Source organism: Gorilla gorilla, chromosome 1, assembly GCF_029281585.2.
Source record: "Gorilla gorilla gorilla isolate KB3781 chromosome 1, NHGRI_mGorGor1-v2.1_pri, whole genome shotgun sequence".
Classification (NCBI taxonomy): Eukaryota; Metazoa; Chordata; class Mammalia; order Primates; family Hominidae; genus Gorilla; species Gorilla gorilla.
In genome coordinates this window covers 196363993-196391428 of record NC_073224.2, presented here as the reverse complement: position 1 = coordinate 196391428, position 27436 = coordinate 196363993, and the positions used below count along the sequence as shown (strand labels likewise).

At 56.1% G+C, this 27436-nt stretch overlaps 1 protein-coding gene across 17 annotated transcripts in view; it reads left to right on the top strand.

The window, feature by feature from the left end:
* The window catches only part of PTPRF (protein tyrosine phosphatase receptor type F), a 93141-nt gene that overhangs the window by 24886 nt on the left and 40819 nt on the right, over positions 1-27436 (top strand). For 12 of the 17 annotated variants that reach the window (XM_055346801.2, XM_055346875.2, XM_055346863.2 and 9 more), the window contains 2 exons: positions 13787-13975; positions 22988-23098. In XM_055346801.2, the coding sequence (XP_055202776.1) occupies positions 13787-13975; positions 22988-23098 (300 nt within the window). Of the gene's footprint in view, positions 1-10016; positions 10192-13786; positions 13976-20083; positions 20102-22987; positions 23099-27436 lie in introns of those variants that run through there. The other 5 variants (XM_055346756.2, XM_055346858.2, XM_063699538.1 and 2 more) reach the window with 3 other exon arrangements.

Here is a 27436-nt window from a genome sequence, read left to right as displayed (position 1 = left end):
TTTATTTAGCCATTCCCTTATTGTTGGACACATATGTTCTCAGTTTTTTCGTTTCTGTAAATAAGGTGCCATACACGTCGTTGCAGATGGATGTGTTCACCTTCCTGATTATTCCCTTATTCTAGGTTCGTGGAAGTGGAATTGCTGAGTCAAAGGGCACATGCATTTTTAAGCCTTTTGATATTTCCAGAAGATTGTGTCAATTCATACTCCTGCCAAGCAGGGCAGAAGAGGGCCTCTTTCCTGCACATCTTCCCCACTGTTGGGAAATATCATCAAAAAAATATTTTTTGCCAAGTTAATAGGCAAAAAATGGCATCTCAATTTAATTTGCATTTCTTTGATTACAAGAACAGCTGAACATGTTTTCACATTGGCCATTTTTACGCTGTGGCTTTATCTGTTCACACACACATCTCCATTCAGTTACTCTTTTTGTTGTTGTTGTTGTTTGGTTTTGGGGGGTTTTTTAGTTTTGTTTGAGACAGAGTCTCACTCTGTTGCCAGGCTGGAGTGCAGTGGTGAGATCTCGGCTCACTGCAACCTCCACCTCCCGGGTTCAAGTGATTCTCCTGCCTCAGCCTCCCAAGTAGCTGGGACTACTGGCAGGTGCCACCACGCCCAGCTAATGTTTGTATTTTTAGTAGAGACGGGGTTTCACCATGTTGGCCAGGCTGGTCTCGAACTCCTGACCTCGCCCGCCTTGGCCTCCCAAAGTGCTGGGATTACAGGCCTGAGCCACTGCGTCCAGTGTCGGTTACTGTTTTGCATCTGTGTCTTGTATGAGTCCGTGAGCTCGACAAGCTTAGAGGAGCCATAGAGGACAGTGGTTAAGACTCTGGACCACTCACTTCTTGTGTGTCTTTGAGTTAGTAACTATGCCTCTGACCCTCATTTGCTCCATCTGTAAATGGATATAATGCCTACCACCCAAGCTGGTTTGGAAGATTGAATGCTGTGTATGAAGCGCTTCCCAGGAGTGTGGTGGTGGTTGCTGTGGGGCTGGAAGCTGTACATCTTGAGGCCTCACCACGTGAGCTGAAGGTGGTTGGCCTCCGTGCTGCCTGGCATCATCCGGGTGGTGCAGCTCCACCGCCTGCTCCCATGGGGGGACATACCTGTGCAATAGGAACTCAGAGAACAGGCCCTGGGCCAGCATCACTGATTGCTGAGTGTTCTCAGGCTCCTCCCTGCCACTTCTGACCTGTTTCCCCACTCGTGACCTGGGGGCAAGTATTTCAGTGCTGCCCAGTCCTCCTATTGGCATCTGTCCTAGCAGGGAGCCATCTGCCCTGCCCTGGCATTTGGGAGGTGGCTGAAGGACCAGAGGCCCCAGAGGGCTTCTTTTCAGGCTCTCAGACTGGGGAACAGGGCCTCCTTGTTAGTATTGAAAGAGGAGTCCTTCAAAAGCGCCTAAGCCCCAGGTCCTGGGTCAGGAGCCCTCTTACCTCTGCCACTGCCCTGGGCAGCCTTACCTTTCAAAGGGTTGAGGAGGATGGAGGTGGTCTTTCAGGCCTGGGGTGAGGAGGACGGACTTCAGACTGACAGGAGGGGCTGGGTGTGGTGGCTCACGCCTGTAATCCCAGCACTTTGGGAGGCAGAGGCCTGCACATCACTTGAGGTCAGGAGTTCAAGACCAGCCTGGCTAACATGGCAAAACCCCATCTCTACCAAAAAATACAAAATTAACTGGGCGTGGTGGCGCACGCCTGTAGTCCCAGCTACTTGGGAGGCTGAGGCAGGAGAACTGCTTGAACCCAGGAGGAGGAGGTTGCAGTGAGCTGAGATTGCGCCACTGCACTCCAGCCTGGGCGACAGGAGACTCCATCTCAAAAGAAAAAAAAAAAAAGAGGACCTGCAGGAGGTGCCTCCGTTTGGTTTCTCTACCAGGGGCCGGCAGTATATGTTTGTGCTTCTGGGGTGTGAGAAGTGTCTGATGAGGCTGGGGAGAGTGTGGCGCAAGTACCCCGACCCTGTCCATGCTCCGGGGAAGGGTGTGGGGCTGTGGACCTGAGTGAGCCTCTCCTGCTTCTGAAACATAGCACCAGGAAGACAAAATGCTGACTTATCCTGCTGGTCTGTATAACCTTGACCAGCATTGGGCTTGACAGAAAGGCATGCCGCAGGAGGGCCAGAGGGAAGCAGCCCAGAGGGTGAATACCCGCCCCCTGCCCCGCCTCACCCCACCCCTCCCCTCCCTCCTAGGAGGGTCAAGAAAGCTGGGTGCCTGCAGGAACTGGGTGAAAGGATGGTTGGACTTGGACTGGAGCTCTGGGGTGGGGCCGGCAGGAGCCAGGGCCATTCTTGGGAGGCCACCACAGGGTACGAGGAGGGCTGGGGAGGGGACGGAGCTAGTTGGGGTCGGGGAAGTAAGAGTCCTTCCTGAGTTGCACACAGCTCTCCCTGTGAGCTGGTCTCCTTGGAGAATGGCTGAGGGCTGTCTGGGGTGAACTGGCTCAGGTGAAGATCAGTGTGCCCCCAAAAAGGAGTCCAGGCCTGCAGTCTGTTCTGTGCCCTCTGCCTTTGCCTCATGTCACACCAGGCCCAACTGCTGTGGCTCCAGGGCCACTCCCACCACAGCCTGTGGGAGTGCCCCCCCAAATCCCCCACAGCCATGCCCTTTGCACCTCGCATCTGAGCAGGATTGTCATTCCCAGTGTGGCCTCCCCTTGACACCCCCGCCAGGACTGCATACGAGGTGGGGGTGCCCAGCACAAGCTGGCCGGGGTGAGCCTGTCCTGGCTGTGATGAGCGTGGGGCCCGCCGCCCAGCGTTCCTGTCTGAGTGGTAATTGAAGCCATTAGCGCGCCAGCCTCTCCCTCGCCGGGTAATGGCAGGAAAAGCTCTTCTCGCTCCGCACTCTTGAGGCGGCGGCTGAATCACTCCCCCTCCAACCCGCCCGCTGCCGCCACTGAGACAGGGAATCTGACATTTTCCCTCACCAGGGAGGGGGAGCCCTGGGGGAGGGGAGGGAGGCAGGCCTGGATTCCTGGCCTTTCCCTCCAGGAGGTTGGGGGGCAGTGAAGGTCTTGGAGCTCAGTCTGTAAGTCATGGAATCACCTGGGGCCGCAGATTTCAGGCCTGGAAGGACTGGCCGGGAAAGCCCAGGAGGCCGCCAGACATTCAGTGGTGTGGGGAGGGCACTGATGACTTTGGGTAGGTTCTGGGAGGGACAAGGAGGCGGGGAGAAGAAAGAAGATGTGGAGCAGAGATGAGCTGTTTTGGACTTCTCCTGGGGGGCCTAGCTCCAAGGGTTCTGAGTACAGGTAGCATTACTTGTCTTGGGGTCATTGATAGGGCAGATAACGTGCACTGTTTGTGTGGTGTGGGTGCCCTGTGTGCCATGTTTAAGGCAGTGTTTGTGTGAAGTGTGTGGTGCAGTGTATACAGCAGGGGTGCTGCCTTGCAAGCTGTGCGCACAGAACGGGGTGTACGGTAGTCGGTGCACACATTAGCATCAGGCAGTGGGGAAGGGGCAGTGTGTGCAGGAGGTACTGCATGCTTTATGGGCTGTGTATGCAGCGCACAGTGTGTGCACGTGTGTGCATCAGGCAGTGCGTGGGTGTGGTGTGTAAGCAGGTAGTGAGTACCTTATGGGCTATGTATACAGCAAGGCATATGCATCAGGCAGTGTGTGGGCAGTAGGCAGTGTGTGTGTTTGTTATCAGGCAGTATATGTGTGCAGTGTGCCGTGCGGCAGGCTACCTGTGTTTATATCAGGTAGTGTGTGTGTGTCTATGTGCAGCAAGGGTGTGCAGTAGGTGTGCAGTAGACTGTGTGCAGCAGGCAGTGTGTGTGTGTGTACAGCAGGTGGTGTGCAGCAGGCAGTGTGTGTATGTATCAGGCAGTGTGTGGTGTGTGTTTATGTGCAGCATGCAGCGAGTACTTTGTGTGGTGTACAGCAGGTGGTGTGCAGCAGGCTGTGTGTATGTATCAGGCTCTGTGTGTGTGTGTGTGTTTGTACAGCAGGTGGTGTGCAGCAGGCAGTGTGTTTATCAGGCAGTGGTGTGTGTGTGCATCTTTATGTGCAGCGAGTAGTTTGTGGGGTGTGCAGCAGGTGGTGTGTAGCAGGCTATGTATGTATCAGGCTGTGTGTGTGTGTGTGCGTGTGTGTACAGCAGGTGGTGTGTAGCAAGCTGTGTGTATGTGTCAGGCAGTGTGTTTATGTGTGTGTGTTCAGCAGGTGGTGTGTAGCAGGCTGTGTATGTATCAGGCAGTGTGTGTGTGCGCAGCGGGTAGTTTGCAGGGGTGTACAGCAAGCAGTGTGCATGGTATGTACAGCAGATGGTGTGCAGCAGGCAGTGTGTGTGTGCGTGTGTGTACAATAGGTGGTATGCAGTGGGCAGTGCATTTGTGTGCATGCAGCAGGCTGTGTGGTGTGTACAGCAGGTGGTGTGCAGCAGACTGTGTGTATGCATCAGGCAGTGTGTGTGTGCAGCAGGCAGTGTGTGTGTGTGTGTGTACATGCACATGCGCACGCGCAACAGGCACTATATTTGTGCAGCAGGCCATGTGTGTGGTGCGTACAGCAGGTGGTGTGCAGCAGGCTGTGTGCTTGTACATGCAGCACATAGTGTATGTGTGTGGATGTCAGACAATGCATGTGCATGTGTGTGGAGTGTACAGCAGGTGATGTGCAGCAGGCTGTGTGTGTAGGTGTGCCTCGGGAGTGTGTGGGGGTGGGAGTGGACAGCAGGTGGTGTGTGCCTTACAAGCTGTGTGGGCAGCAGCAGGAGTGGGCAGCAAGCAGCCCGAGCTGAAGTGTGGTGGGGTCAGTCTGGCACTGGCAGGAGGTCGGAGATGCTGTGTCTGGGCTCATTGTCTCTGGGACCCTGCAGGATCCCTGTTTGGAGCTGTTGGTCAGCCAGGAAGTTCGACAGAGTTGGATGCGGCCAGAATGGTCTGGCTGAGCTGTTCTCAGCACCTGTTGTGGTCGACCTCAGCAGCTCCTCTGTAGCCAGGCCAGGAGGTGGGGTGCACCAGATAGGGATCCTGCCCAGACCTGCCTGCAGGAGGTCTTGGGACCCTTTCCTCTCCCTCCCCTACCCCACCAAGCCCACAATCCCTTCTGTCTGTTCCCACCTGGCCTCAGTGTCCAGCCAGCACCATACCACCTATGCCATGCGGGCCAGGGAATCCAGGTGTCTCGATGGAGTGCCTGGTGTTGCCAGCCTTGGAGCAGGCTCTGGGGAAGGGCTGTTAGGCACATGAAGTAGTGACCAGGGTGGGGGCTAATCAGTGCTGTACTGGGCTTGGAACTCTGGGTTCTGCAGGAGCTCTGACCCTGGCTGGCTTTGGGGCTCGTGGGATGACAAAGGACCTCTTGATATACCCCCTGACCACTCCCCAACACAGTCCTTTTGGAAATAGCCCTAGAGACGGAGGGCCAATGATAGACATATGACCCCGTCCTGAGGTATCCTGGGCTGGGCTGGAACTGGAGCAGAGCTGGTGAGGAAGCTTACATTTGCAAGATGGGTGCATGTGTGTTTTCTCAAGGAGTCATCTCTCCCTGCTCCACCTCCTTCCCTGCTCCAAACCTGTATATTCCTTCCACCCATGGTGGAATGACTTGGCCCAGGCCTGACTTTGATGGCTGGGGAGTTGGGTAAAGGGCTATTGCAGGCACAAGATGGCTTCCCAAGTGGCAAGATGTGATCCCTTTCTATTGTCTACATGTGTGTCTGGGGTAACAGTCTGCTTTGGCAGAAGCTGGGGCTGTCACCTACCTGATTTGCAGCACAGAGGATGTAGAAGTGGCCCCAGAACCTGGAACCCAAGCCAGCTTCTACCCCTCCCTTAGCAACTGAGGCATGACCTGTATACCCCTGGTCCAGCTGCTGTGGTCCTCTGTGACCTGTCCTTACACCCCCATGACTGCAGTAGATTTCAGATCCACGCAGACATGAGGTTCTACAATCATTTCCTGGAGGTTCTAGGCCTCAGGGATGGGGATGGGAGAGGTATTAAGGAAGTTCTCCTGTTTTTATTAGCTGTGATCTGCCTTGAAGCGCCCAAGTGGATTCCCTTCCGAATGGGTGCTCCTGTTTAGTAGGTGGTACTCCTGCCTCTTCTGTTAGCCATGGACACTGGGCACTTCCCCTGTGCCCAGCCTGCCCCCCTGCCCCTATACTCACAGGTACTTGTAAGGCCCACTGTATGTGTTCACTAGCCTCATGACCACGGTGGAGCCAATGGCTCTGGGAACAGGCTCACCAGGATGGCGGTTGAAATGCCCAAATGCCTTGTGCATGCACATTCTCCATCCTTGGTAAGGTGCTCCCTCCTACTGGTTTGCTTGCTGGGGAGAGAGGACTTTTTTTTTTTTTTGAGATGGTGTCTGACTCTGTCGCCCAGACTGGAGTGCGGTGGCACAATCTCAGCTCACTGCAACTTCCGCCTCCCGGGTTCAGATGATTCTCCTGCCTCAGCCTTCCGAGCAGCTGGGACTACAGGCACGCGCCACCACACCTGACTAATTTTTTGTATTTTTAGTAGAGATGGGGTTTCACCGTGTTAGCCAGGATGGTCTTGACCTCCTGACCTCATGATCCACCTGCCTCAGCCTCCCAAAGTGCTGGGATTATAGGCGTGAGCCACCGCGCCTGGCCCTGAGAGACTTTTTTGAAACAGAGTCTCACTCTGCCACCCAGGCTGGAGTGCAGTGGCGTGATCTCAGCTCACTGCAACCTCTGCCTCCTGGGTTGAAGCAATTCTCATGTCTCAGCCTCCCGAATAGCTTGGGATTACAGGCATGGACCACCACGCCCGGCTAATTTTTTGTATTTTTAGTAGAGATGGGGTTTCACGAAACATGTTGGCCAGGCTGGTCTTGAACTCCTGACCTCAAGTGATTTGCCCATTTTGGCCTCCCAGAGTGCTGGGATTACAGGCATGAGCCACTGCTCCTGGCCAAATTTTAATCAGAGAAATGACATGATCAAACTTAAGCTTCAGAAAGGTCCGTGTGGGTGCATAGTGGGGGCTGGAAGGAAACCAATGACAGGTTGTTGCAGTCCAGGTGAGTGATGGCATTGGCGCAAATCTGGGTATGGGTAGGGGAAGATAGGGGAGCAGATCACTAGAAGGTTAGAAAGAGGCCGGGCATGGTGGATCATGCCTATATTCCCAGCACTTTGGGAGGCCAAGGTGGGCAGATCACTTGAGGTCGGGAGTTCGAGACCAGCCTGGCCAACATAGTGAAACCCTGTCTCTACTAAAACTGTAAAAATTAGCTGGGTGTGGTGGCAGGAGCCTGTAATCCCAGCTACTCTGGAGGCTGAGGCATAAGAATTGCTTGAACCCGGGAGGCAGAGGTTGCAGTGATATGAGATGGCGCCACTGCACTCCAGCCTAGGCGACCAAGCGAGACTCCATCTCAAAAAAAAAAACAAGATTAGAAAGAGTAGAGGCCTGCCTGGCTACCTGTAGGATTGGGGAGGTGCAAGGCTCTAGGTTCCTGGCTCTGGGGCTGGGTAGGTGGGGGTGCCATTTCTAAGATTCATGTACTAGAGGAGGACCAGGTTTGAGGAGGCGAGTTGGTGAGTCCAGTTAGAAATCTGTTGAGCCAGGTGTGCGCAGGCATCCAGGGAGGTGTCAAAGAGGCCTCGTACACATTTGCCTGGCACTCCGGGGGACATCTGGAGTTGGAATCTTACAGGCTGAGAAATAGCAAATCTCAGGGGGCCAGAGCCAGGACAGAAGGAGCCCCAGGAACCGACTCTCCATGTTGGGAGGAGGTTCCTGAGAGACTGGAGGGAAACCGGGAGTGTGTGAGGTCAAGAAATGCCAAGAGAAAAAAGTGTGCGAAGGAGGAGGAGTGGTCAGCAGGGCGGGGTGCTGCCGAGAGGCCCGGCTTGTGTCCTTAACAGTTAGTTCCGTGGAGCCATTGTTGGCTTTGGTGTTGGGAGACAGCAGGGCTGAGAAGTGAGAGGGAGGCTATCAGTGTCTGTAGTGACTGGAAGGGGCCGAACCTAGGGAGTGAATGGATGACAAGAGTCTCCCTGGAGTAGGACTGAGGTTGGGGAGCCACTGAAGGAGAGTCCAGCGTGGGCCCGAGTCTGGAACTCCAGTGTGGGTCGGGTGTATGCGCAGGGCATGGCCCCTGGGTTCTTGTGGTGGGGAGGCCTCAACCAGGTTGAGTAGGGCGATGTGGGGTGCCAGGGAAACCCGAGGAAGGAGGGGATGACTGGGAGGGGGAGGCCGTGCCTGCCAACAGGCCCCAAACAGCTCAGATTGAAAAACAAAACAGGCTTTTAAGATGCCAAGTTTGATGAAATCTGAGTGCTGGAAGAGGTGGGAGTTTGCTCTTGGAAAAACAGCTGAAAATCGAGACTCAAAGCTGCGAAGGGAGATGGGCCTAAGGCTCCCCAGGCCCCCCCTTACTGCCTGGAAGCCTGGGGGTGGGGCTGGGCTCTCTGGGAGAGTGTGGGAGCGTGCAGATCTGGCAGCCTTCGACTTTTGGAAGGCGTCTGGCTCTGGCCCTGCTGAGGATGGAGCTGCTGGAGGTGGCCTTGGCTTCTGTGGAGCGGTTGAAGGGCAGGGGGAGCCAGCAGCCCTGCCACCTACGAGGTTCCTTCATGTGTCTTGTCCCTGCATGTGTCTCCAGGCGCACGTGTTTTGGCATAGGTGTGTCTGGCTGTGCATGTCTCCACATGTGTGATTGTGTGTCTCTGTGTGCACCACCTCTGGATCTGCTTGCATGCGCCTGTTTCCACAGGTGCTAGTCACTGCAGGTGCCCCTCCACATGCACATGTAGGTTTCTATTTTTACACCTGTCTGTTTCTCCATGTATATTTCTGTGGGTTCCTGGCTGTGCATGTTTCTACGGTGTCTGTGTGTTGAGAGGCAGGGTGAGGCCAGGCCCAACACTCAAGCTTAGGGGAGGCGGTCAGGCTCACAGACGGTGCCACCCCAGGGGGCCTGTGTCTGTGTGTGCGGGTGTGTGCCTGCGTTTGCACGGAGACGCCATGAAGCTGGGTAAACATGGGTGAAAAGGTCATACTGACAGACGGTGCTGCCTGCCCCAGGACCCTGCAAGGCGTCTCCATCTGTCAGCTTCCCTGGTGCAGCCCCCTCCCTCTGGCCCAGAGACTCACCCTCAGGCGTCCAAGGCCGAGCTGGACAAAGAGACCTGTGTGTACTTTGTAGGGGGCCTCAGCAGCCTCCACCCCCATCTTAGGCTCCTCTGTCAGGACCCCAACACATGCCCCAGCTCCCACCAGACTCGCCTTGGTACTGTCATCCCACCACCTTCCCCCACAACAGCCTTTACAAAGGCAGTTTCCCCCTCCTCCCTGGAAAGCTTTCTGCCTCCCATGCTCATGTGTTTCCTGTTCTTGAATCTCCCTCCTCCAGGAAGCCACCAAGATAGCAAGTGAGCTGTGGAGTCAAACCGATCAGCTCCAACACTGCTGTGGGAGGTTAGCCAAGCGCTCATCCACTTCTGAACCTTGGATTCCCACCATCGACCCCCGACCCTCCCCTCGCTAGGGCTTGTCATCGTCTTCTGCCCATGGGGCAACCAAACCTCTCCACGGAAGGGGACAGGTCTCCTTGCTGCAGTGGGTAAAGGCCAGCGCAGTTAGCTGCAGGAGGCATTCACACACACGTGCACACTCCCCACCTTGCACACATATCTGCGCGAGCCGGGGAGACCCTAGGGAATGTGTGTGCATGCTGTCTATGCATGCAGGTAGACTCCACAAACGGTGTGGAGACTCGGGCTCTTGGGTACCTCTGAAGGCCCCTGAAGTCCCCATGGGCTTCTCCTTCCGTCCAGGGCACCCTCTTATCAGGCCATGGCCCTGAGACGCGTAGTGCGGACGCCCCCGGCGCTGAGGCTGAGGAGGCAGATGGCCCCTCCCCGCACTGTGCAGGGCACCCGGTTGGGGGTGGAGGGGAGGGCCGCGTTGGTGAAGCGGGAAAGCCTAGTGGGAGGATTCCCTGGAGCTGAGGAGCCGGGGCCTGGGAAGGGGCGCAGAGGCTCCACCCAGGCGGGGGCGGGAAGGGCGGTGCCGGGGCGGACAGCGGACGCGCGCGCCTGCACGGACTCGGGCACACGCAGCCCTTCCGCCGCGGCGCCCGCCGCTCCACCGTCGCCATGGCTACCGGCTGGCCTGGAGCGGGGAGGGGCCCTTCCTCCCCTTCGGCGCCAACAGGAGGCGATTTGAGGGGACTCAGCGTGACTGGTGCATCCCGGGGTTGGAAAATGGATGGGTGCTTGCGACTGTCCATGTGTGGGGGACCCTGGGGTTCGCTTTGCGGTAGATGCAAACGCCGCGGCGCGTGTGCGGGGCTCTGCAGTGGAGCCTGAGCCCTGCCGGCCAAGGCGTGGTGTGGGGGAGGGCTGCCGGCCCTCTCTCGCGCGGGGTGTTCACGCCTAGAGCGCTGGGGCTGGGGGCCTACCACCCGGTCTCCTCCCAGCCCCACCTCCGATTTAGCTGTGTGACCTTGGGCAGGTGTCCAGATGTCTAGATCTCTCTCAGCCCCTGGTTGCCCATGTACCTCGTAAGGGTTTGGTAAAGATTTAAGTCATTTTGTAAAGCATTTTAACATAGTACCTGGAACCTAGTAAATGCTTCATAAATCTTACTGCCCCTCATACCTGGGTCTCAGTTTTCCCAGTTGTTGATGGGTTTGGAGTGATCATGTGACATCAGCTGAGGAGTTGCCCAGGTCCTCAGCCTGAGTGTTGAGGCTGCGGTAGACCCAGCTTCCGCGGGTGCCCGTGGGGGAAGGTGGTAAGTGTGCCAGTCTGGCTGATAGGTCAGTTTACACCAGGATGCCCAGTGCTCAGCCAGGCCAGGCGCATGTTGGGCGTCAGGAAAGGGCTGCTGTACTTGGCTGAGTTGAATGTTCAGAGGCATCTGGGTGGGAGAGAAGGAAGAGGCAGCAGCAAGTCGCTCCTGAGGGGCTGGAGCCCTCCTATAAGACCCACTTCCCTTCCCGGGTGGCAGAGTGTCAGACTTCCGAGTGCTGCCTAGAAGCCTAGTTGGCACAGGGGACTGGCTTTTGGGTCCCGCTGTTTTATGGACAGCTCTCCACACATTCTGGTTTTAGGCTCTGGCGGCAGTGCCTGAGGGATGATCTGAGCCAAGGACAGAGCCACTGAGGGCGTGATAATTGAGGGAGGAAAATTAATTGTCCTTAATTTGGCGTAAATCCCAAAGACCTTCCTCGTGTGAGGAATTCAGAGTAGATTCCGAGACACAGGGCTGCACACATTTGTACTTCCCTTCCCTTCCCTATCTGCGGGTGGAGATGAAGGCCACTTGACTCCTGGGCCCTGACTCTGGCAGGCCGTGGCCACGTCTTCCCCATGAGCTGGGCAGGTAGGAATGAGGTCTTGAAAGAGTTAGACTGGTGCTCTGGAGGGCACCCAGGATGGCCCCAGCAGCCCCGAGTGTCCCCAGGTGTTGGGGAGGTGAGCCCTGCACCTCTGGTCCCCCTCAGGCCTTCCTATGGAAGCAAGCAGCAGCTGGACCAAAGGAGGCTGATCCCCTGCCTGGTGCATCTCAGTCCTCTTCATTTCCGTCCTCCTTCCCTTCTCTTGCCACTGTTGAACATTTTACTTTTAAAAATCTGAAAGGGCACTGTGGGATCATATTTACAGCCAAGGAGACACTGGGTTTATATCCAGAACTTCTAGGGCTGCAGGTGGGGAAACGTACAGCCAGGTCCCAGGAAAGGCTGGGGTGGCAAGGCCGTGCTGGGAATCCTATTGCTCTCTAGCCTGAGACCTCTGCTCCTCATGGGTCACAGTCCCTTTGGGATGTCCCTGGCAGCTAGAGCCTTGGGGAGCATCCCCTGGGGTCTGGCAGCAGATAAATAGGTATCTTGCTCCTGCCTGTTGGGGCTCGTCCAACTCCCTCTTCTACCCGCCCCCTAGTCGTTCTCCCTGGTCTCCAAGAGGCTCCAGGGAGGGCTAGTTGCTGCCAGCCTTTACCTTCTTCATGTCTGAGGATGCCATGTGCCTTTACTTTGGCATAGAAGCCTGACTTCCCTTGGCACATGTTCCCACACACCCATCTTGTGCTGGGCTTGTGGAAAGGAGGTACAGAGTGGTGCTGGTCTCCCCCACCATGAGCCCAGCTCCCCGCCTTCTCCAGGAGACAGACAAAGAACACACATTCCCCTTGCCCCACATTGGGTGTGCCTGGCATCCACACTGGGAGAGACACTCTGCTGAGGCCTTGAAAATTGGTGGTTTGGGACGGGGCCTGGTGGCTCACAGCTGTAATCCCAGCACTTTGGGAGGCCGAGGCGGGCGGATCACCAGAGGTCAGAAGTTCGAGACCAGCCTGGCCAACATGGTGAAACCCCATCTCTACTAAAAATACAAAATTTGCCGGGCGTGGTGGTGGGCGCTTGTAATCCCAGCTACTCGGGAGGCTGAGACAGGAGAATTGCTTGAACCCAGGAGGCGGAGGTTGCGGTGAGCTGAGATTGCACCACTGCACTCCAGCCTGGGCAGCAGAGTGAGACTCCATCTCAAAAAAAAAAAAAAAAAGAAAATTGGTGGTTTGGTCCTAGTGGGAAGGGCGTCTCTCCAGCCTAGGGTGGAAAAGGGAGCTCCCGACTCTAGTCTCAATACCTGTCTGCCCCAGTGGCTCAGCCCTTACTAGTTACACCAGCTAATATTCACTGGGAGTGAATTCCGCATCAGATGCTCCGCAACACCTTGCATGCATGATCAGATACAGACCTCACAGTAGCCTTACCATCAAGGTGGGCACTTGAACCCCGTGTACAGATAAAGGAGACAAAGAATGAGTAACATGCCAGGCCCTAAAGCTAGTTCGTGGTGAAAGTGGGAGTCCCATTTGGTCTATACTAGTCCTGAGCCTGTCCTGGACTTGTGCTTCCAAGGGGTGGAGAGTGGATAGCCTTGCCCTGCAGCCCCTCGGGGCTGATATGGGAGCCCACGTACAGTGGGAGTGGGTTTGCTGCTGACATCTGTTCCTCTTACTCTATGCCAGTGACTCCTCTGTGTGCCGCCAACCCCTAGCAAGCTGGGAGAAGGCAGCCAGGAGGGAGTTTTGTCTCCCCCTACCAACTTTTTGTGTCTTTAGAGCTTTTTTATCTCCTTTGCCTCCACACGCTCAGGCATGGTTTGCAGCCCTGACTGTGACTCCCAGGGTCAGGACTGAGTGAGGGAGAAAGCTCAAGGTCAAGGCTGCAGTAGCGAATAGGTCAAGGTCAGGATCAGAGTTAGAAGGGGATCATTGGTAGGGCTGGGGGTGCCCTGGGTCAGGGCTAGAGACCAGGTGGTGACCTGGGGCTCTGCCATGTGATAGAGCTGAAGGCTGGATGAAGGGAACACTGTGTGTGCAGACAGGGGAGAAGGGGCTGGACAGCACAGAGGCCTTCAGGCTGAGCTGTGGCTGTTGCATGCTGCGTGAGCTCCCCGCTAGCCCCCCACCCCACCCCCTGCAGCCCCAACATTCATGCAGTGCTTTCTGCTGTGACCAGCAGAGCATTGATTCTCATTCTTCTCAGGGCCTGGAGAGATAAGTGCTGATGCCTTCAGTCTGAGGCGTTGCCTCTCAGACCTGGAAACTCCCTGACAGGGCAGGGGTGGGCCCCACTGCAGCCTCTGCCCTGCCAAAGAGACTTAGGACCCTGGTTCCTCAAATTGGGGTATGCTTCATGCTTAGAAGTCAAGGATCGGGGAGGGGAGTCTTGAGGGCCCTGGCCAACCTGCAGCTGGGGAGGTTACCCCCAGAGGGGTCATAGGGGGCAGGCAGAGCCAGCCCTAATACACACATTGCTGTTTGTCTGCAGAGGAACAGCTGCCCCCTGGGTTCCCTTCCATCGACATGGGGCCTCAGCTGAAGGTGGTGGAGAAGGCACGCACAGCCACCATGCTATGTGCTGCAGGCGGAAATCCAGACCCTGAGATTTCTTGGTTCAAGGACTTCCTTCCTGTAGACCCTGCCACGAGCAACGGCCGCATCAAGCAGCTGCGTTCAGGTGAGCAGAGGGCAGGGGTCAAGGGGCCATGCAGACCTCAGAACAAGCGTCTTGTCAGATCCCAGCACAGCCTACTCCCTTGGGCCTGGGCGCCTCCAGGGCTGAGCGGAGGGCACCTGGTGGGGTGGGCTGGGTCTTACTGCAGGTGTGCCTGGCTCAGGGAAGAGAGCTCATGGTTGGCTGTGCCTTTACCTTCTTCGGATTGTCAGACTCCAGACTTTAGGCCAGTTCTGCCCCTCCCAGCACATGTGATGTGCCAGTGTGGTGGACTCTTCAAGGGTGCTCTATGGATGTTCACCCTCCTCCTTCCCTGTAGCCTGGCCTGAGACAGGGCCTGGATGATGCTTCTCTTTGCTTCCTCAGATGGCAGGGCTTAGCTGGGAAAAGAGGCCAAAGGTGCCTGATTCATCAGGCTTCAAAAGGCTGGATCTCAGGGGCCTGGAACTAAGGGGACTTGCTGTTGTCCCTCGACCACCAGAGCCACCTGTCTCCTCTGGATGTCTCCGTCGAGCCAGCTCGGAGCCCTGGGAGCAAGGATGCCATCGTGCAGGAGGGAGGTGTCGCCCCATTGATCGATCTGCCTGTGAGGCTCCTGGCAGGATAATTGATTCAGTTTTTGTGGGAACAGAGCAGGCGGGAAAAGAGGCTCAGAATCAGCTTGGCTGCATTCTGCATCTGCTGCCAGCATGGCCTGGACCAATAGTCTTTGCTTCAGAAGCCCTCCTGCTAGCTATGGGATGGTTGGCCTCGGGCAGGATGGCCAGTGCCGGCCAGAGCCCCTGCTGCCTGTCAGTTGTGATGTCAATGCTGAAAAGGAGGACATGACTCTTGCCCCTTTCAGGGGCCTGCAGGCTTCAGAGGTGCCCTCCCACATCCCTGGGATGCCAGCCCCTCCCCATCAATTCCCACCAGGCTCACAGCCCCTTGGTGCCCAGCAGGAGGAGGGAGAGACAAGCTGCCCAGCAGGGCAAGATTCTGGCCCCAGCCATGGCCGCCTGAGACAGCCCACAAAGTGTTAGCTCATTTAATTTAATTAAAACTCAACAAGATGGAGGCAGCTGTAGCGCAGTTAATTAAAACAGCCATAATCAAGGCAGCAAACGGCCGGCAGTGTTTGCGGCCGCTGCCCAGCGCAGCACAGCGGCCAGCACGGTTCAGCTCCTCTGCATTTTCTCATAGTTCCTCCAGGCAGGCTCCCCAAGCAGCCAGACGCTCCTCCCTGCTGGCCTGGGCCCCTCCACGGAACCACATGGACTTGTCTGGCAGCAGCTCTGGGAAGGCTCGCTCACACATTGGTTCATCTAGTATTTATATAGTGCTTGGGGTGCCCGGCCCTGGGCCACCCCTTCCTTGCCTATCACTCCACTGGATGCCACTCAGGCCCCATCCTCGTTGTCCTCTCGGCAGCAGCTAACATTCCTCCCTCCTTCCCAACCACACTCCCATTTTTCCCTAGCCTTCCAGGGCTCTGTCTCTTGCAACTTCCCTCTTCCTAGTGCCCCTTCCCTGCAGCAGCATCTTCCCTTCCACCAAGCCCTGCCTTTGCCCTGTGGACACAGCCTTGCCCTGGACGAGCTCACCCCCTCCTAAAGCTCCAACTGCTGTCTCCTCACCTGCAACTCTAGCTTTAGTCTTTCCAGCCCAAACCTCTTACCTGAGCTCTAGATCCAAAATTCGACCTGCCTTCTGGTCACCCTGACCAGTGGTGATCAGTGATGAGTGATGACCTTCTTTTCAGACAGCTGTACCCTCTTTCCATAAGTGGCACCCTCCAACCTGGAACATGGGTCTCAAGTTGGTTTGAGAGCTCTCAAATGTACCACCCTTGTGGCTCTCAAATTGGCCCCCTTCTCCCCTCCTGCTGCGTCAGTCCTATCCCAGGCACCAGACACTGCTTTGCCTGCCTCCAGGCCCTCCCGAGAATCCATCATCCTGTAGGTCAGGTTTGCTGCTCATACCTTCCTGTGCCTCAGTGGTGTCTCCTTGCCTACCTGGTCAAGTGACGCTCCCAAGCAAGGCTTAGAGGGCCCTTCTTGGTCTTCCCCTGCCCGTGTCTCATTGGGTCCTGGCTACACCACTTACCAGCTCTCTGGCATTGGTTAACTTTTTCGTGTGTCAGTTTTCTCATGTTTGAAAAGGAGTTACAGTAAGCAGTGAGTGAGTCAATGGTAGTCAAACCTTGAGTTGATGGCCTGGCCTCTGGTAAGGGCTTCATGGAGCTCTTTCTACTTTCTGTGCCCTTGACCCTCCTAACACTGAGCTGTGCTGACCTGTCCTTGGTCCTTGCCCACCTCCAGCCCTCTGCTCACCTTCTGGCTGCTCCACTTGAAAACCTCCACCCTGCTCAGCCTCTGGCTGCTGCCTCAGGCCTCACCTTGCTTTACATTGTCACCATCTGACTCCAGTTCTGCTCAGCTAGGCCTTGCAGGGAGGGCCTGGGTCTGATCACACTTGGTGAGGTCAGCTGTAGGACAGGTCTTCTCTGAGCCCTTGTCAAGTGAATGATTTCATGAACTTGACCTTTGGCACTTGTCCCTGTAGGCTAATATCTGCTCTAATGTTCACTCCTCCTTCTGCTTTCCAGGTCCAAGGAAGACTTCCTTATTTGTCTTCCTGCCACCTGGAAGTTGTGACCTCAGGGTTGTGGGCCCAGGGTCCGGCTCCTGGGATGGAACCAGATGGCACCTAAGGGGCCTCAACCATCCCACCTCTGCAGTAATAACTGGGCTCTCTCCCCTCCCTACCTGACCTGGCCTGGGACCGTTGGCCTCAGTTGTTGCTGGCCTTATCCCATTACCATTTAGAAGGGTGCTGAGGCTATTCCGTGCACATTTTTCAGGGACAGCCCTTCATGGAGTGGACTCAGGCCCCTGAGCACTCAGCTGTTTACCGGGACCTTTACGGTTTACGCATCACCGACAGTTTACAACAGAGCTTTCCCCGCTTTTGTTGCAGCTGATTCTCTTGCAGCCCTGTGAAGTAGGACAGGCTGTGATTACCATGCCCACTTCACAGCTGAGTTAAGGGAGTCACTTGGGGTCACACATCGAGACTCGGCCTAGGAGCTCCCCTGTGAGATCACCTCAGGACCTAGTATCACAATAGCAAACCTGGGGACCTGAGGAGCAGCTGGACCCTTCTGGGGCTTCAGAGCTGCACATTCCCAGCTTCTCCAGACCCCAGGCCCCCACTGACCAGTACCCAGAAGTCCTCCACCATCTGCAACCTGAGCCACAGCACATCTAACCAGGGCATGACCCCCCAAGCAGGAGCTGGACAGGAGGTAGCTGACGGCATACGCTGCCCAGATGTGAGCTCTGCTCAGCAGGCCTTTTCTTCTCTGTAGTGACGTGACGTGCTGCCAAAACCACCTCCTGGAGAATTGGAACTTGAGACCGGGGTAGGCCCAGGAGGAACAGGAACAAGCTTATAGAGTGGAAATGGAGTTGTGAGCAGGGGCTCAGAGCCCCTGCTGGGTCCTGAGAGGAGCTGTTGGCCTGCAGGCTGTGCCGAACCTGGACAGGGCTTGAGGAGATTCCCGCACTCCTGCTATGGCCTGAACATATGAGCTGCCATCCTTTGTCGTAGAGGACAGCCTAACTCACTAAGTCCATGTGCTCATCCAGAGAGCAGTCTCTTCCCCACCCCCAGCATCCTGAGGCGAAACCTGGGGGTCTTAAGAAGAGATGCAGCATCTGGCTGCAGGAGGAGGCCCGTGGGTGGGACGCAGAGGGCTTGCAGCCCCTCACCCTGCTGGCTGGCCCCAGCTCTGGCTGGAAGAGCCTGTCCCCACCCCACTCTGCTCTGCCATCTGCGGGGCCTGCCAGGAGGGCACACTGCCAGTGCATGCTCACAATTTCCGTTTGGCCCAGAGCTCCCTGGCACCTCTTGGACACGAATACACCCCTAAGGATGCTGACTTCTGGGCCCCTTCAGTCCCCCACACCCATCTTGTGAAATGGAAAAGGCAGATTCTCTGTTTGGTGGGGAAATTACTGTTAGACTCTTTCAGAATAGGTTAGGTTCTGGAAGAGCTGAGGCCAGGAGCGAGGGATGCCAGCCCTGGACCATATCCACTGCTCCCACCCCCACCAAGTCCTGGCGTGGATGACAGGAGATCAGCAATGTCAACTTTTTGGTCTCAGGACCTCTACTTGTAAATATCAGAGAACCTCAAAGAGGGTTTGTTTGTGTGGGTTCTTTTTTTTTTTTTTGAGACAGAGTTTCGCTCTTGGTACCCAGGCTGGAGTGCAATGGCGCGATCTCGGCTCATCGCAACCTCTGCCTCCCAGGTTCAAGCAATTCTCCTGCCTCATACTCCTGAGTAGCTGGGATTGCAAGCATGAGTCACCACGCCTGGGTAATTTTGTATTTTTAGTAGAGACAGGGTTTCACCATGTTGGTCAGACTGGTCTTGAACTCCGAACCTCGGGTGATCCGCCCGCCTCAGCCTCCCAAAGTGCTGGGATTACAGGGGTGAGCCACCGTGCCCAGCCATTGTGTGGGTTATTTCTATTGATGTTTACCATATTAGATATTAAGACTGAGATTATTTTAAAATATTTATTAATGCATTTTAAAATAATAAAAACCTATTATATATTAGCATAAATAACATTTTTAAGGAAAAATAGTTATTTTTTTAAAACAAAAATATTTACCAAGAGGGACAACATTGGTTTACCCTTATTACAAATCTCTTTAATTTGGGACTTATATAGAAGGTAGCTGGATTTCCTAGCTACTTTTGCATTAGGGCAATTGTGATAGCACATGTCATGTAGCCTCTGAAAAACTCTACGTTCATGAGAGAAAGTGTATAAAGCAAATAATTTCTTAGTATTATGAAAACAGTTTTGACTTTGCAGACCTCCTTATGGACCTCCTGAAAGGGTCTCTTGGAGAGAGAATCATTGTGCGGATTCTTCCGACATAACCCTCACTCCCAGGTCCCAGCCTTTTCCCTCTCCCCTGCCTCTGCATCTGCAGGACTGGCAGCCTCATCCTGTGGGCAGGCTATGAGTTAGATGGACCTTGTCAAGTCCTTCCACTTCACTCACAAGCTGGTGTGACCTTGGGCTTTGAGTAATTCCCTGAATGTCTCTTGGCCTCTGTTTTCTCATTTGAACTTAGAGATGAAGAATTCCTCTAGGTGCTGTTGTCAAGTCCCATGAAACGGATTGGTGTTGATTTTTCTGCACACTTCCCAATCCCCAGACGTGGGCAGGAAGCAGGCAGCAGGGCAGGGTAGACGTGGGCTGGACCTGGGCCCATCTGTGGGCTCCTCACTCCTCTGGGGAAGGCAGTGGTTGCACAGGGGGCTTGAGCCTCAGAGAAGGTACCTGTTGGGGATGAAACCCGCTCAGATCTCCTAATAGGCCTGGATATGGAGGGTGAGCGCCTGGCCCTCTGGGTTACCAACCCTCAGGGTTATGAGGTGCTAGACAGGAAAAGGGTGGGCCCTGATCTCTGCCTCTCGCCAGCCAGGCCAAAGTGGGGAAGTTCAGTAGTCCCCCAGTTTTTAGCAAGGTTGAGTGGGCTTTCTAGGGACTCTGTCTCTGGGCTGTGAGTTTGCTGAGTCCTGCTGCCCGTTCCTCTCGGCTGGGCTGCGTGTTGTGGGAGGCCCAGTGTGCTAGTAGCCCATGGCAAGCCCTCCCTTTAGCCTGTGTCCTGTCTGCCTTAACACCAGGCTTTGTTTTGGTAAGTGCTTTGTTTTGGAATCTTACACACCGGTGGGATTTGGGTGGCCCTGTGGGGTGGGGTTGCTACCTCTTTTCTTCACCTTCCCCCTCCATTGGCCCCAGCCAGTGGGGTCTGCAGGAGTCCTGACTCACCTCCCTGATTCTCATCACCCCCAGCCCCACTGAGCCCCCTCCTCCTCCCCAGAGCAGAGCCAGTGACCTGGGACACAGCTTCACTGACACTCAGTCTGGCTCTGCCTGCTTGCTCACACATTGTCCGTGTCGGCCTAACTCAGGCCTCAATTTCTCCATGTATTTAAGGCCCTTTCTTGTGTTTTATTTTACCTGATTTGGCTTTGTGTGGCTTTCCTTCCTTTTATACTAATGCTTCTCTCTGATCTTATTTGCATTCAAATTACCTCGCCAGGTGGTTCACCAATCAGAGGTAAGAATGCTGTCCGTGCCTCTCGCCACACCACACCTTGCCACTGCCGTCACCTCCACTCCATCCCGTCCAGTCTGTCACCTCCCCATCCCCATCCCAACCTCTTCAGCCTCCTCATCTCCAGCTCCAGCACCCCCAACACCACCGGCCACCACACACATCCACTCTGTCATTCCCTCCTGTGGACTCATCCATTGCAAGTCTGAATTGTGAAGATACTCGCCGGGCCCCGCCTTGGACAGCAAGCCCTGCTGCCCAGGCCTTCCAGGCCATCCCCACAGAAGGGACCCCATCAGCTCCTACTGTGAAACTTAGCCTGTCCCCCGGCTTCCCTAGACAGAAGAGCTTCCCTTGAGGTTGAGGAGCATGACCAAGCCTTGCCTTTTCTCTTGACAGTATCTTTTGGGGGGACCTCAATTATTACTTGACTTTCCCTTTAGTATCCCGGCTCTGTACCGTGGTAGAATGAGGATCATCCCTTCAGCCTGGCAAGGATTAGGAGGAATGTTCACTTAAGACTTCCGTGTAGGTGCTAGGATGACAACAGGGAGGTAAACAGGCTCGTGCGTAACTCCATCACCTGACCTGTCAGCTCAGAGTCCCCGCTAGGCTGCCTCCACGCAGCAGGGCCCTGCAGCCTAAGAGTTAAAAGCACAGATTCTGGACTCAGGAAGATCCAGGTTCAAATCTGACTTACCACCTATGTGATCTTCAGAAACTCAGTTCATCTCTCAGAAGTGTGTTTCCTCTTTAAATTGGGTCACGGCCACCTGCCGCACAGGGTCATGAGAATTAGAGGAGAGGAGGATGTGTAGTGTCTGGGGCAGAGCAGACACCTGTAAAATGGTGGCTCGTCTATTCACATCATTTTCTCTCCAGTTCTCTCAGTGTCTGGGCACATCTAGACCTTCAGAGCTCAGGACCAGGATGGTTTCAGGGAAGAGCAGCTGCCTTCCTGGGTGCTATCTTGCCCATCACCCGGAGGCTGGCTCTTGCTTCACCTGGGAGCCCCCCAATCCCCCTGCCCATCTACTCAGCCTGTGCTGACTCTTTGTTGTCCCTACTCCTGGGTCCTGGTGTTGGTTCCAGATTTGGGGGTTTCTGTATGCAAATAGGCACCCGGTCTCTGTTGGGCCCCATGACCACTCTTAGGCTCTTGTTGCAGAGGAACCTCCTGTTTTCTGGGTCAGAAATTTCACCCAGGAACCACTTTCTGCCCCAAGCCTGTGGCACCAGCCACCAGGTCTCCCTCACCCCACCCACACCCCCCTGCCTCACTGAGGTGACCTTAGGGCAGCCTCGACCCCTCAGCGACCTGAACCCGACCTGCTTGAATGAACATTTTCTGTACCAGTGTCCATCCATCCCATCAGCATGACCTGTTGGGTGCCCATCAGGGCTGCTCTTAAAGGAGATGGTATTTGGCATGTGCACTGGGCCCTGGTGCTCCCTGGCATCTGGTGGGGGAGGGCTGAGGCCAGCACCAAAGAGGCAGGCTGGTCCTGCGTCCTGCATTGGTGGCCTCCCACCTTCCTTCACCTCTAGCTGCCAGCCCCCTGGGGGTTCCCAGTCCCTCCTGCTGCCCTGGGTTAGATGGTGGAAGAGGGACATCAGGTAGTGAGGTGGCTATAGTTCAGATCCAGGGTGGTACCCCTTTGGGCCCCAACCGTGAGAGCATGACTTGGAACTCTTCCTCTGGCTCCTGTCCAGTCCAGGCAGGGGGGGCCCGGCAGCTTCTGTCCGTGTCCTGTGTAGGTGTGATTGTCCATCAGCCTGGGCCCTGGGAAGGTGGGGGCTGTCAGGTCAGGCTGGCTGTTCTGTGCAGGAGGTGGTTTTGTCAGACTGTGTCCTGTGGGGGTTCTTAACTGTTGGACCGTCGTGTGTGGGTGTAATTGTCTGTTGGATTGTTCCAGGGAGGGGTGTGCTGCCTGTGCCCGGGGGTGTGTCTGTCACAGACAGCTTGCCCAGTGTGCTTTCACAAACAGTTTTTTCAAGTGTTTATTGGTGGGGCCAGGGGATGGCCAAGTCCAGTGGATCCACCCCCACCTTGCCGCTCTGCCTTGGCCTCCCCCACCGGGACCTGTCAGAACTGGCCTCAAGCCCAAGATTCCTCCACCCTTTCTGAGGGTCCTTTTGCTACCCACCCACCCCGATCCTGGCTCCTGTCTGTCCGTCTGCGGCCAGAGCAGCCCCTCAGGGCACTGGCCCGAGTGGGAGCTCCAACCTCCATTAGCCTCTTGAATTATGCAGGAGCTGTGGTGGGTCGAAGCACTTTAGCAGGACCAGGCTGAGGAGAGGAGCCGGAATGGGTGGGGCTGGCGGGGAGGGGGTGGAGTAGGAGGGGAAGATGATGCTGGGAGCAGAGGCTGCTGGGCACCAGGCCCCCAGGGCAAGCCCATTCCTTCCTGGTGGGCGGCAAATTCTCAAGCTCCAGCCTGATGAGGGCATGGCGTGCTTGTGAATCCCAGGCCCGCCAGTCTGCAGGCTGCTCCCACACCTGGCTCTGACTGGCTTAGTGGGGCTGCAGGGCCAGGAACACTAACAGGGATGTTGATTGGGAAACAGGCTCCAGTACTGGCAAGAGTGTGGCAGAAACCAAATGGAGCTGGGGGTTGGGGTACGGTCCCTGGCAGAGCAAAGACGGGTCTTGCTGGACTGTGGGGAGCATGAGATTGTGCTCCAAAGTACAACCATTGGTTCTAGACAGGAGGCCACTGGGCTCTTCAGGGAGAGCTTCCTGGAAGCAGCAGGGGGTGCCAGGGTGTGGCCTGGATGAGCTTCGACATCTGGTCAACATCAGCCACAGATGCTGTCGAGACCTCTCACCGTGTTCCAGGCCACACTCGACATGGGCCGTGCCTGACCTCTCCCTTCGTGTACCCACAGGTGCCTTGCAGATAGAGAGCAGTGAGGAATCCGACCAAGGCAAGTACGAGTGTGTGGCGACCAACTCGGCAGGCACACGTTACTCAGCCCCTGCGAACCTGTATGTGCGAGGTAAGGACCCTGTCACCACAGAGCTGTGCTGCACCTGCCGGGCTCTCTGCCCAGAGCCCTTGGTGCAGACACGCAAGGGACTGCCATGGCCCCAGTCTCTTCTCCTTCCTGCTTCTTTCTGCAGCAGCAGCAACAGCTCCCACTGGGCAAGTTCCTGGCGTCTGCCACTACTTCGCCTTCCTTCCCTGCAGGCCCATGGGGAAGCAGCCACTCTTGGGAGCATTTGTATCTTTTGTAGGTCTTGCCGCATGGGCCCGGAGCCTCATGGGAATTTGGAGCCATCCAATCCGACTTCTTGGTGTATGTGCATGTGTGTGTGCACACACGGGCACACTTATCTGTGTGTAAATGCATGCATACCTGGCCTGGCTTTCCTTCAGTACATCCTCCTGCCTGCCGCAGCATGGTGGGCTCCAGAACCACCATGGCTCTGGGCTTTGGGGTAGTAAGGCCTCAGGAATGGACCAGGCCAGGTGAGCCTATCCTCTGGCCAGGTCTGCCTGAGCCTTCCTGGAGGAACCCTTGTGTTCAGCTGTGAGCCCCTGTGGTTATGTTGCCTCGGGTGAGCACCTGGTATGTTCCAGATGTTCTTTGCTGGGAGCGAGTGGACAGTGTGCTTTCTGGAAGTCCAAGTTCCCAGCAGAGAGGAGCCTGGGGACTGTTTTGGGGTTTCCAATCTCTGCTATGCTCACAGCCTAGGGGTGACTAAAGCTGGCCACCTTGCCCTTTCCTGAGAACACACTGGGTCTGATATACATGTGCCCAGAAGGGGCCCTGAGAGCCCCTTCTACCCTCATACTGTCCCCTCACCTAGCTCTCTTGTACAGATGGATGTCATTAAAAGTTAAACTGTTGGCCGGGTGTGGTGGCTCACGCCTGTAATCCCAGCACTTTGGGAGGCTGAGGCAGGCAGATCACGAGGTCAAGAGATCAAGACCATCCTGGCCAACATGGTGAAACCACGTCTCTACTAAAAATACAAAAATTAGCTGGGCGTGGTGGTGTGTGCCTGTAATCCCAGCTACTCAGGAGGCTGAGGCAGGAAAATCGCTTGAACCAGAGGTTGCAGTGAGCCAAGGTCGCGCCACGTGCTTAGCGCGGCTTCCTGAGGGGTGTCGTCTGACTCTCCACCCAGTGCACGTGGTGGGTGATGGCGGTGGCCTGTCCGACTCTTTGGGGCCATGTGGTCAGACTTGCTTACTCAGAGCAGAGAGAATTAGGCTGTCAACCAAAATAAACTTATCAAGGAGTTGCTGTCTGTCATGGGAGAGGGTGGTTCTGGAGAGGCCACAGGCTGCCAGCCCATTTGGTGACCAGTTGAGCTGCAGAGGAGCTATTTGTGGTGGGCAAATTGTGCTTCAGAGACTATTAAAGATGCTTCATGAGAGTTGGGGGCATGGGGTGGGAGGTCCCCTAGCTTACTGTCAGGTGTCTTGCTCATCAAGGCTCAGGCCTCAGGTCAGCTTGTCTGTCTTCAGGAACAAGAGCCCGAAAACTTCCCAAATGGCCTAGAGGAGTGGAGTTGTAAGCGGCACAGCCTTGGCCCCACCCTGCCCCAGGCAGAGTGTCTGGCAGGCATGGGGGCTGGCGAGTCCACTCCAACAGAGGAGCAGCTGGAATGACCCTTCTCAAAGATCTGCCTCCTCCCACCCTGACTATCGCAAATGCTGTGCTCTCTAGAGCTCTGCTCACAAGACTGTAGGGTCGAGAGTGGCAGTTCCAGGCCTCAGCAAGAAAGCCTTTGCATGTGGCTGCACCAGGGAGAGGAGAGGCCCAGTAGAGCCACTGTAAACCCAAGCCAGCTGCAAGGGCGTGGCCTATGGGCACATTTCCCAGGGCACAGCTACAGGAGGCAATGCTGAGGCAGAAGAAGGCCCAGAGGTGGATGGACCCCCGCATTGTCCTCTTGACTAGGCAGCATTCTCTGAAGTCACTGTTACACTGGCCCCAGCCCTGGAGGCAGAGCAGTGGGTCTCTTTGGAGATCGACTGAGCTCAGCTGCTGTAGCTGGCAGCTCAGTCACTGCCCAGGGAACTCTTATGTGCAGCCCCTTGGAGCATCCCTGTCTGTGGGGCTCCCTGTTTACACATGGTAGACTCAGGCAGGGCCCTGACTGGCTCTTGCCATGGCCCATCCCCTAACCCTACCAGCCCTTCTTGAATCTACCCTTCTCGCTCCATCCCCACATGCCTTTTGGTAGGAAATACGGGGGTTCCTTTAGTTCCAGCCCCACTTGCCAGGGACTCCAAAACAGCCAAACCTGACTTCTGTTGTCTCTCACACACACACATACGACGTTCCTCTAGGCCCTGATGTCTCAGGACCGTTTCTAAGCTCTGTCCCCAGGACCTGCCTCATGTAGACCCTAATTGAATCTACACCACCCTGCTTTGCCAAGAGCAGCCTGCCCCATAGGCCCTAGTGTCCTACTGACAGGACTTAGGCACACCTGAAAGGCCCTGCTCCCTGGGTCCCTTGCCTCTGGTGCCCCCACTGCTCGTCATCTCATGGTTGGCAAAACCCCTGCCTTCTGCCCTCAGCAGTACTAGGGGCCCTTCAGCCCCAGCGCCTGGGGACAGCGTGTACTGGGCTGACCACCAGCTCTGCATCCTGAGCTCTGCTTGTGGGTGGATGGCCGTGGAGGAGTCCCCAGTGCCAGCCTGCTTGCTGGCCTGCACCCCATCCCATCTCCCAGCAGAGAGGCTTCGAGGTTTCCTCCCACAGCAGGCTCCTGAGCCTCAGACGGCTTGATGTGGGCTCTAGCCCTGAACTTCTCAGCCGCAGCACTGTTGACATTTTGGGCTGGACGATTCTTAGTTGTGAGGGGCCATCCTGTGCATTGGAGGGTGTTTAGCAGCATCTCTAGCTCACTAGATGCCAGTAGCACCCCTCAGTCAAAACAAACGTTGCAACATGTCACCTGGGGGAAATTACTGATGGCCTCCCACTACCATTGTCTCCACCCATCTGACTCTCTTCACCTGTGTCCACTGGCCACAAGGCTTCGTCTCCTCATCAGACTTGGCTTCAGTGTCTACCTCACATCTCCCTTCTGTCCCCCAAATTCTCAGGGCTCCCACTGTCGCTCTCTGAGGCCACGCGACTGCTACATTTAATGGGACAGTACACGTGAAGCACCAGGCACATTGCCAGGCACACAGGAAGCATTTGCTAGTCAGTAGCCTCTGCAGCTAGCACTCGGCTACTAGTCAGTAGCCTCTCGGATAGCACTGTGGGGGGATGTGTCATCCAGTTACATCTGACTTTGTTCACAGTTGCCTGCAGCTCCACCCACAGTCTAGCAGGCCCAGGCATGCTGGGTGGGCCAGAGCCTTTCTCCTTCACCACCTGACTCTCCCTGAGTGACTCATTCTCTCCTTCCATCTACAGCTCTCTGGGTGTACAGCTGCTGGGGCCAGGGTGGAGCCCTGCCCTCCTCAGAGCCTGGCCTACCTGTGCCAGGACTACCAGCCTTCCCCCTTTCTCTAGGGACCTGGCTGCGGGGCCACAGCTGTCTAAAACAGGGACAGTGCCTTTCTCCCCACAGGTGCCCAGACATGCTCCTCGCACCGGTGGTGTGTGTGGGGGTGGCTTCTAGTGGCTCCTGTACCTTGGCAGGTTTGTGGGCTGGGTGGGCCTTGACCCCAGAGCCCGGTCCACAGGGTCTGTCTGAGCTGTGGGGTGCGTGTGAGGCATGGGGGCCTGCCTGTGCCCCATTTTCACCTGCCCCGGCCCCACCCTCGGCCTCCCTGGCGCCTGCTGGCGGGCCTCAGCCCTGTCCACCATGTCCTCCATGAGTCCTGAGTCTTTTGTGAGCGATGTGGTTCGTGTGCACCTGTGTGCATGTGTGTGTGCGAGGGGGCACAGGAGTCTCGTCTCGTCTCCGTGCTGTGTGGGCAGATGAAGGTTGGCCTGTTTTTACTCTCTCTGTGTTTCTCCTTGTCTTTTTTTTATTCCCTCCTCATCTTCATCGCACTCTGCCATCAACCCAAACTCTCATCTCTCAGATCAGCGAGAAGGTTGGTCCTTTTCACTTCTTATCCATCTACAGTTCGCCCATCGATGGGACACGCCTGTCAGTAGGGCCCAGCGGGCTCTGTCAGCTCCCTCAGGCTCACTGCGCCATGCCTGCCTGCCAGTCTCTGTTGTTGGGGCCGGCGGGCAGGCAGGACCAGGGATGGGTGGGCAGACCCCTGACCTGCATGTTCCTGCTGCTTGGGTCCCTGGTGCACCACGTGTCTGCATGTCCCCTTAGCCTGGTTCCCCTGCAAGGGTGGTGGGGTGGGCATGCTGCATGGCATGAAACTGTACCCCACCTTTGCACCCAGGCTGGGCCAG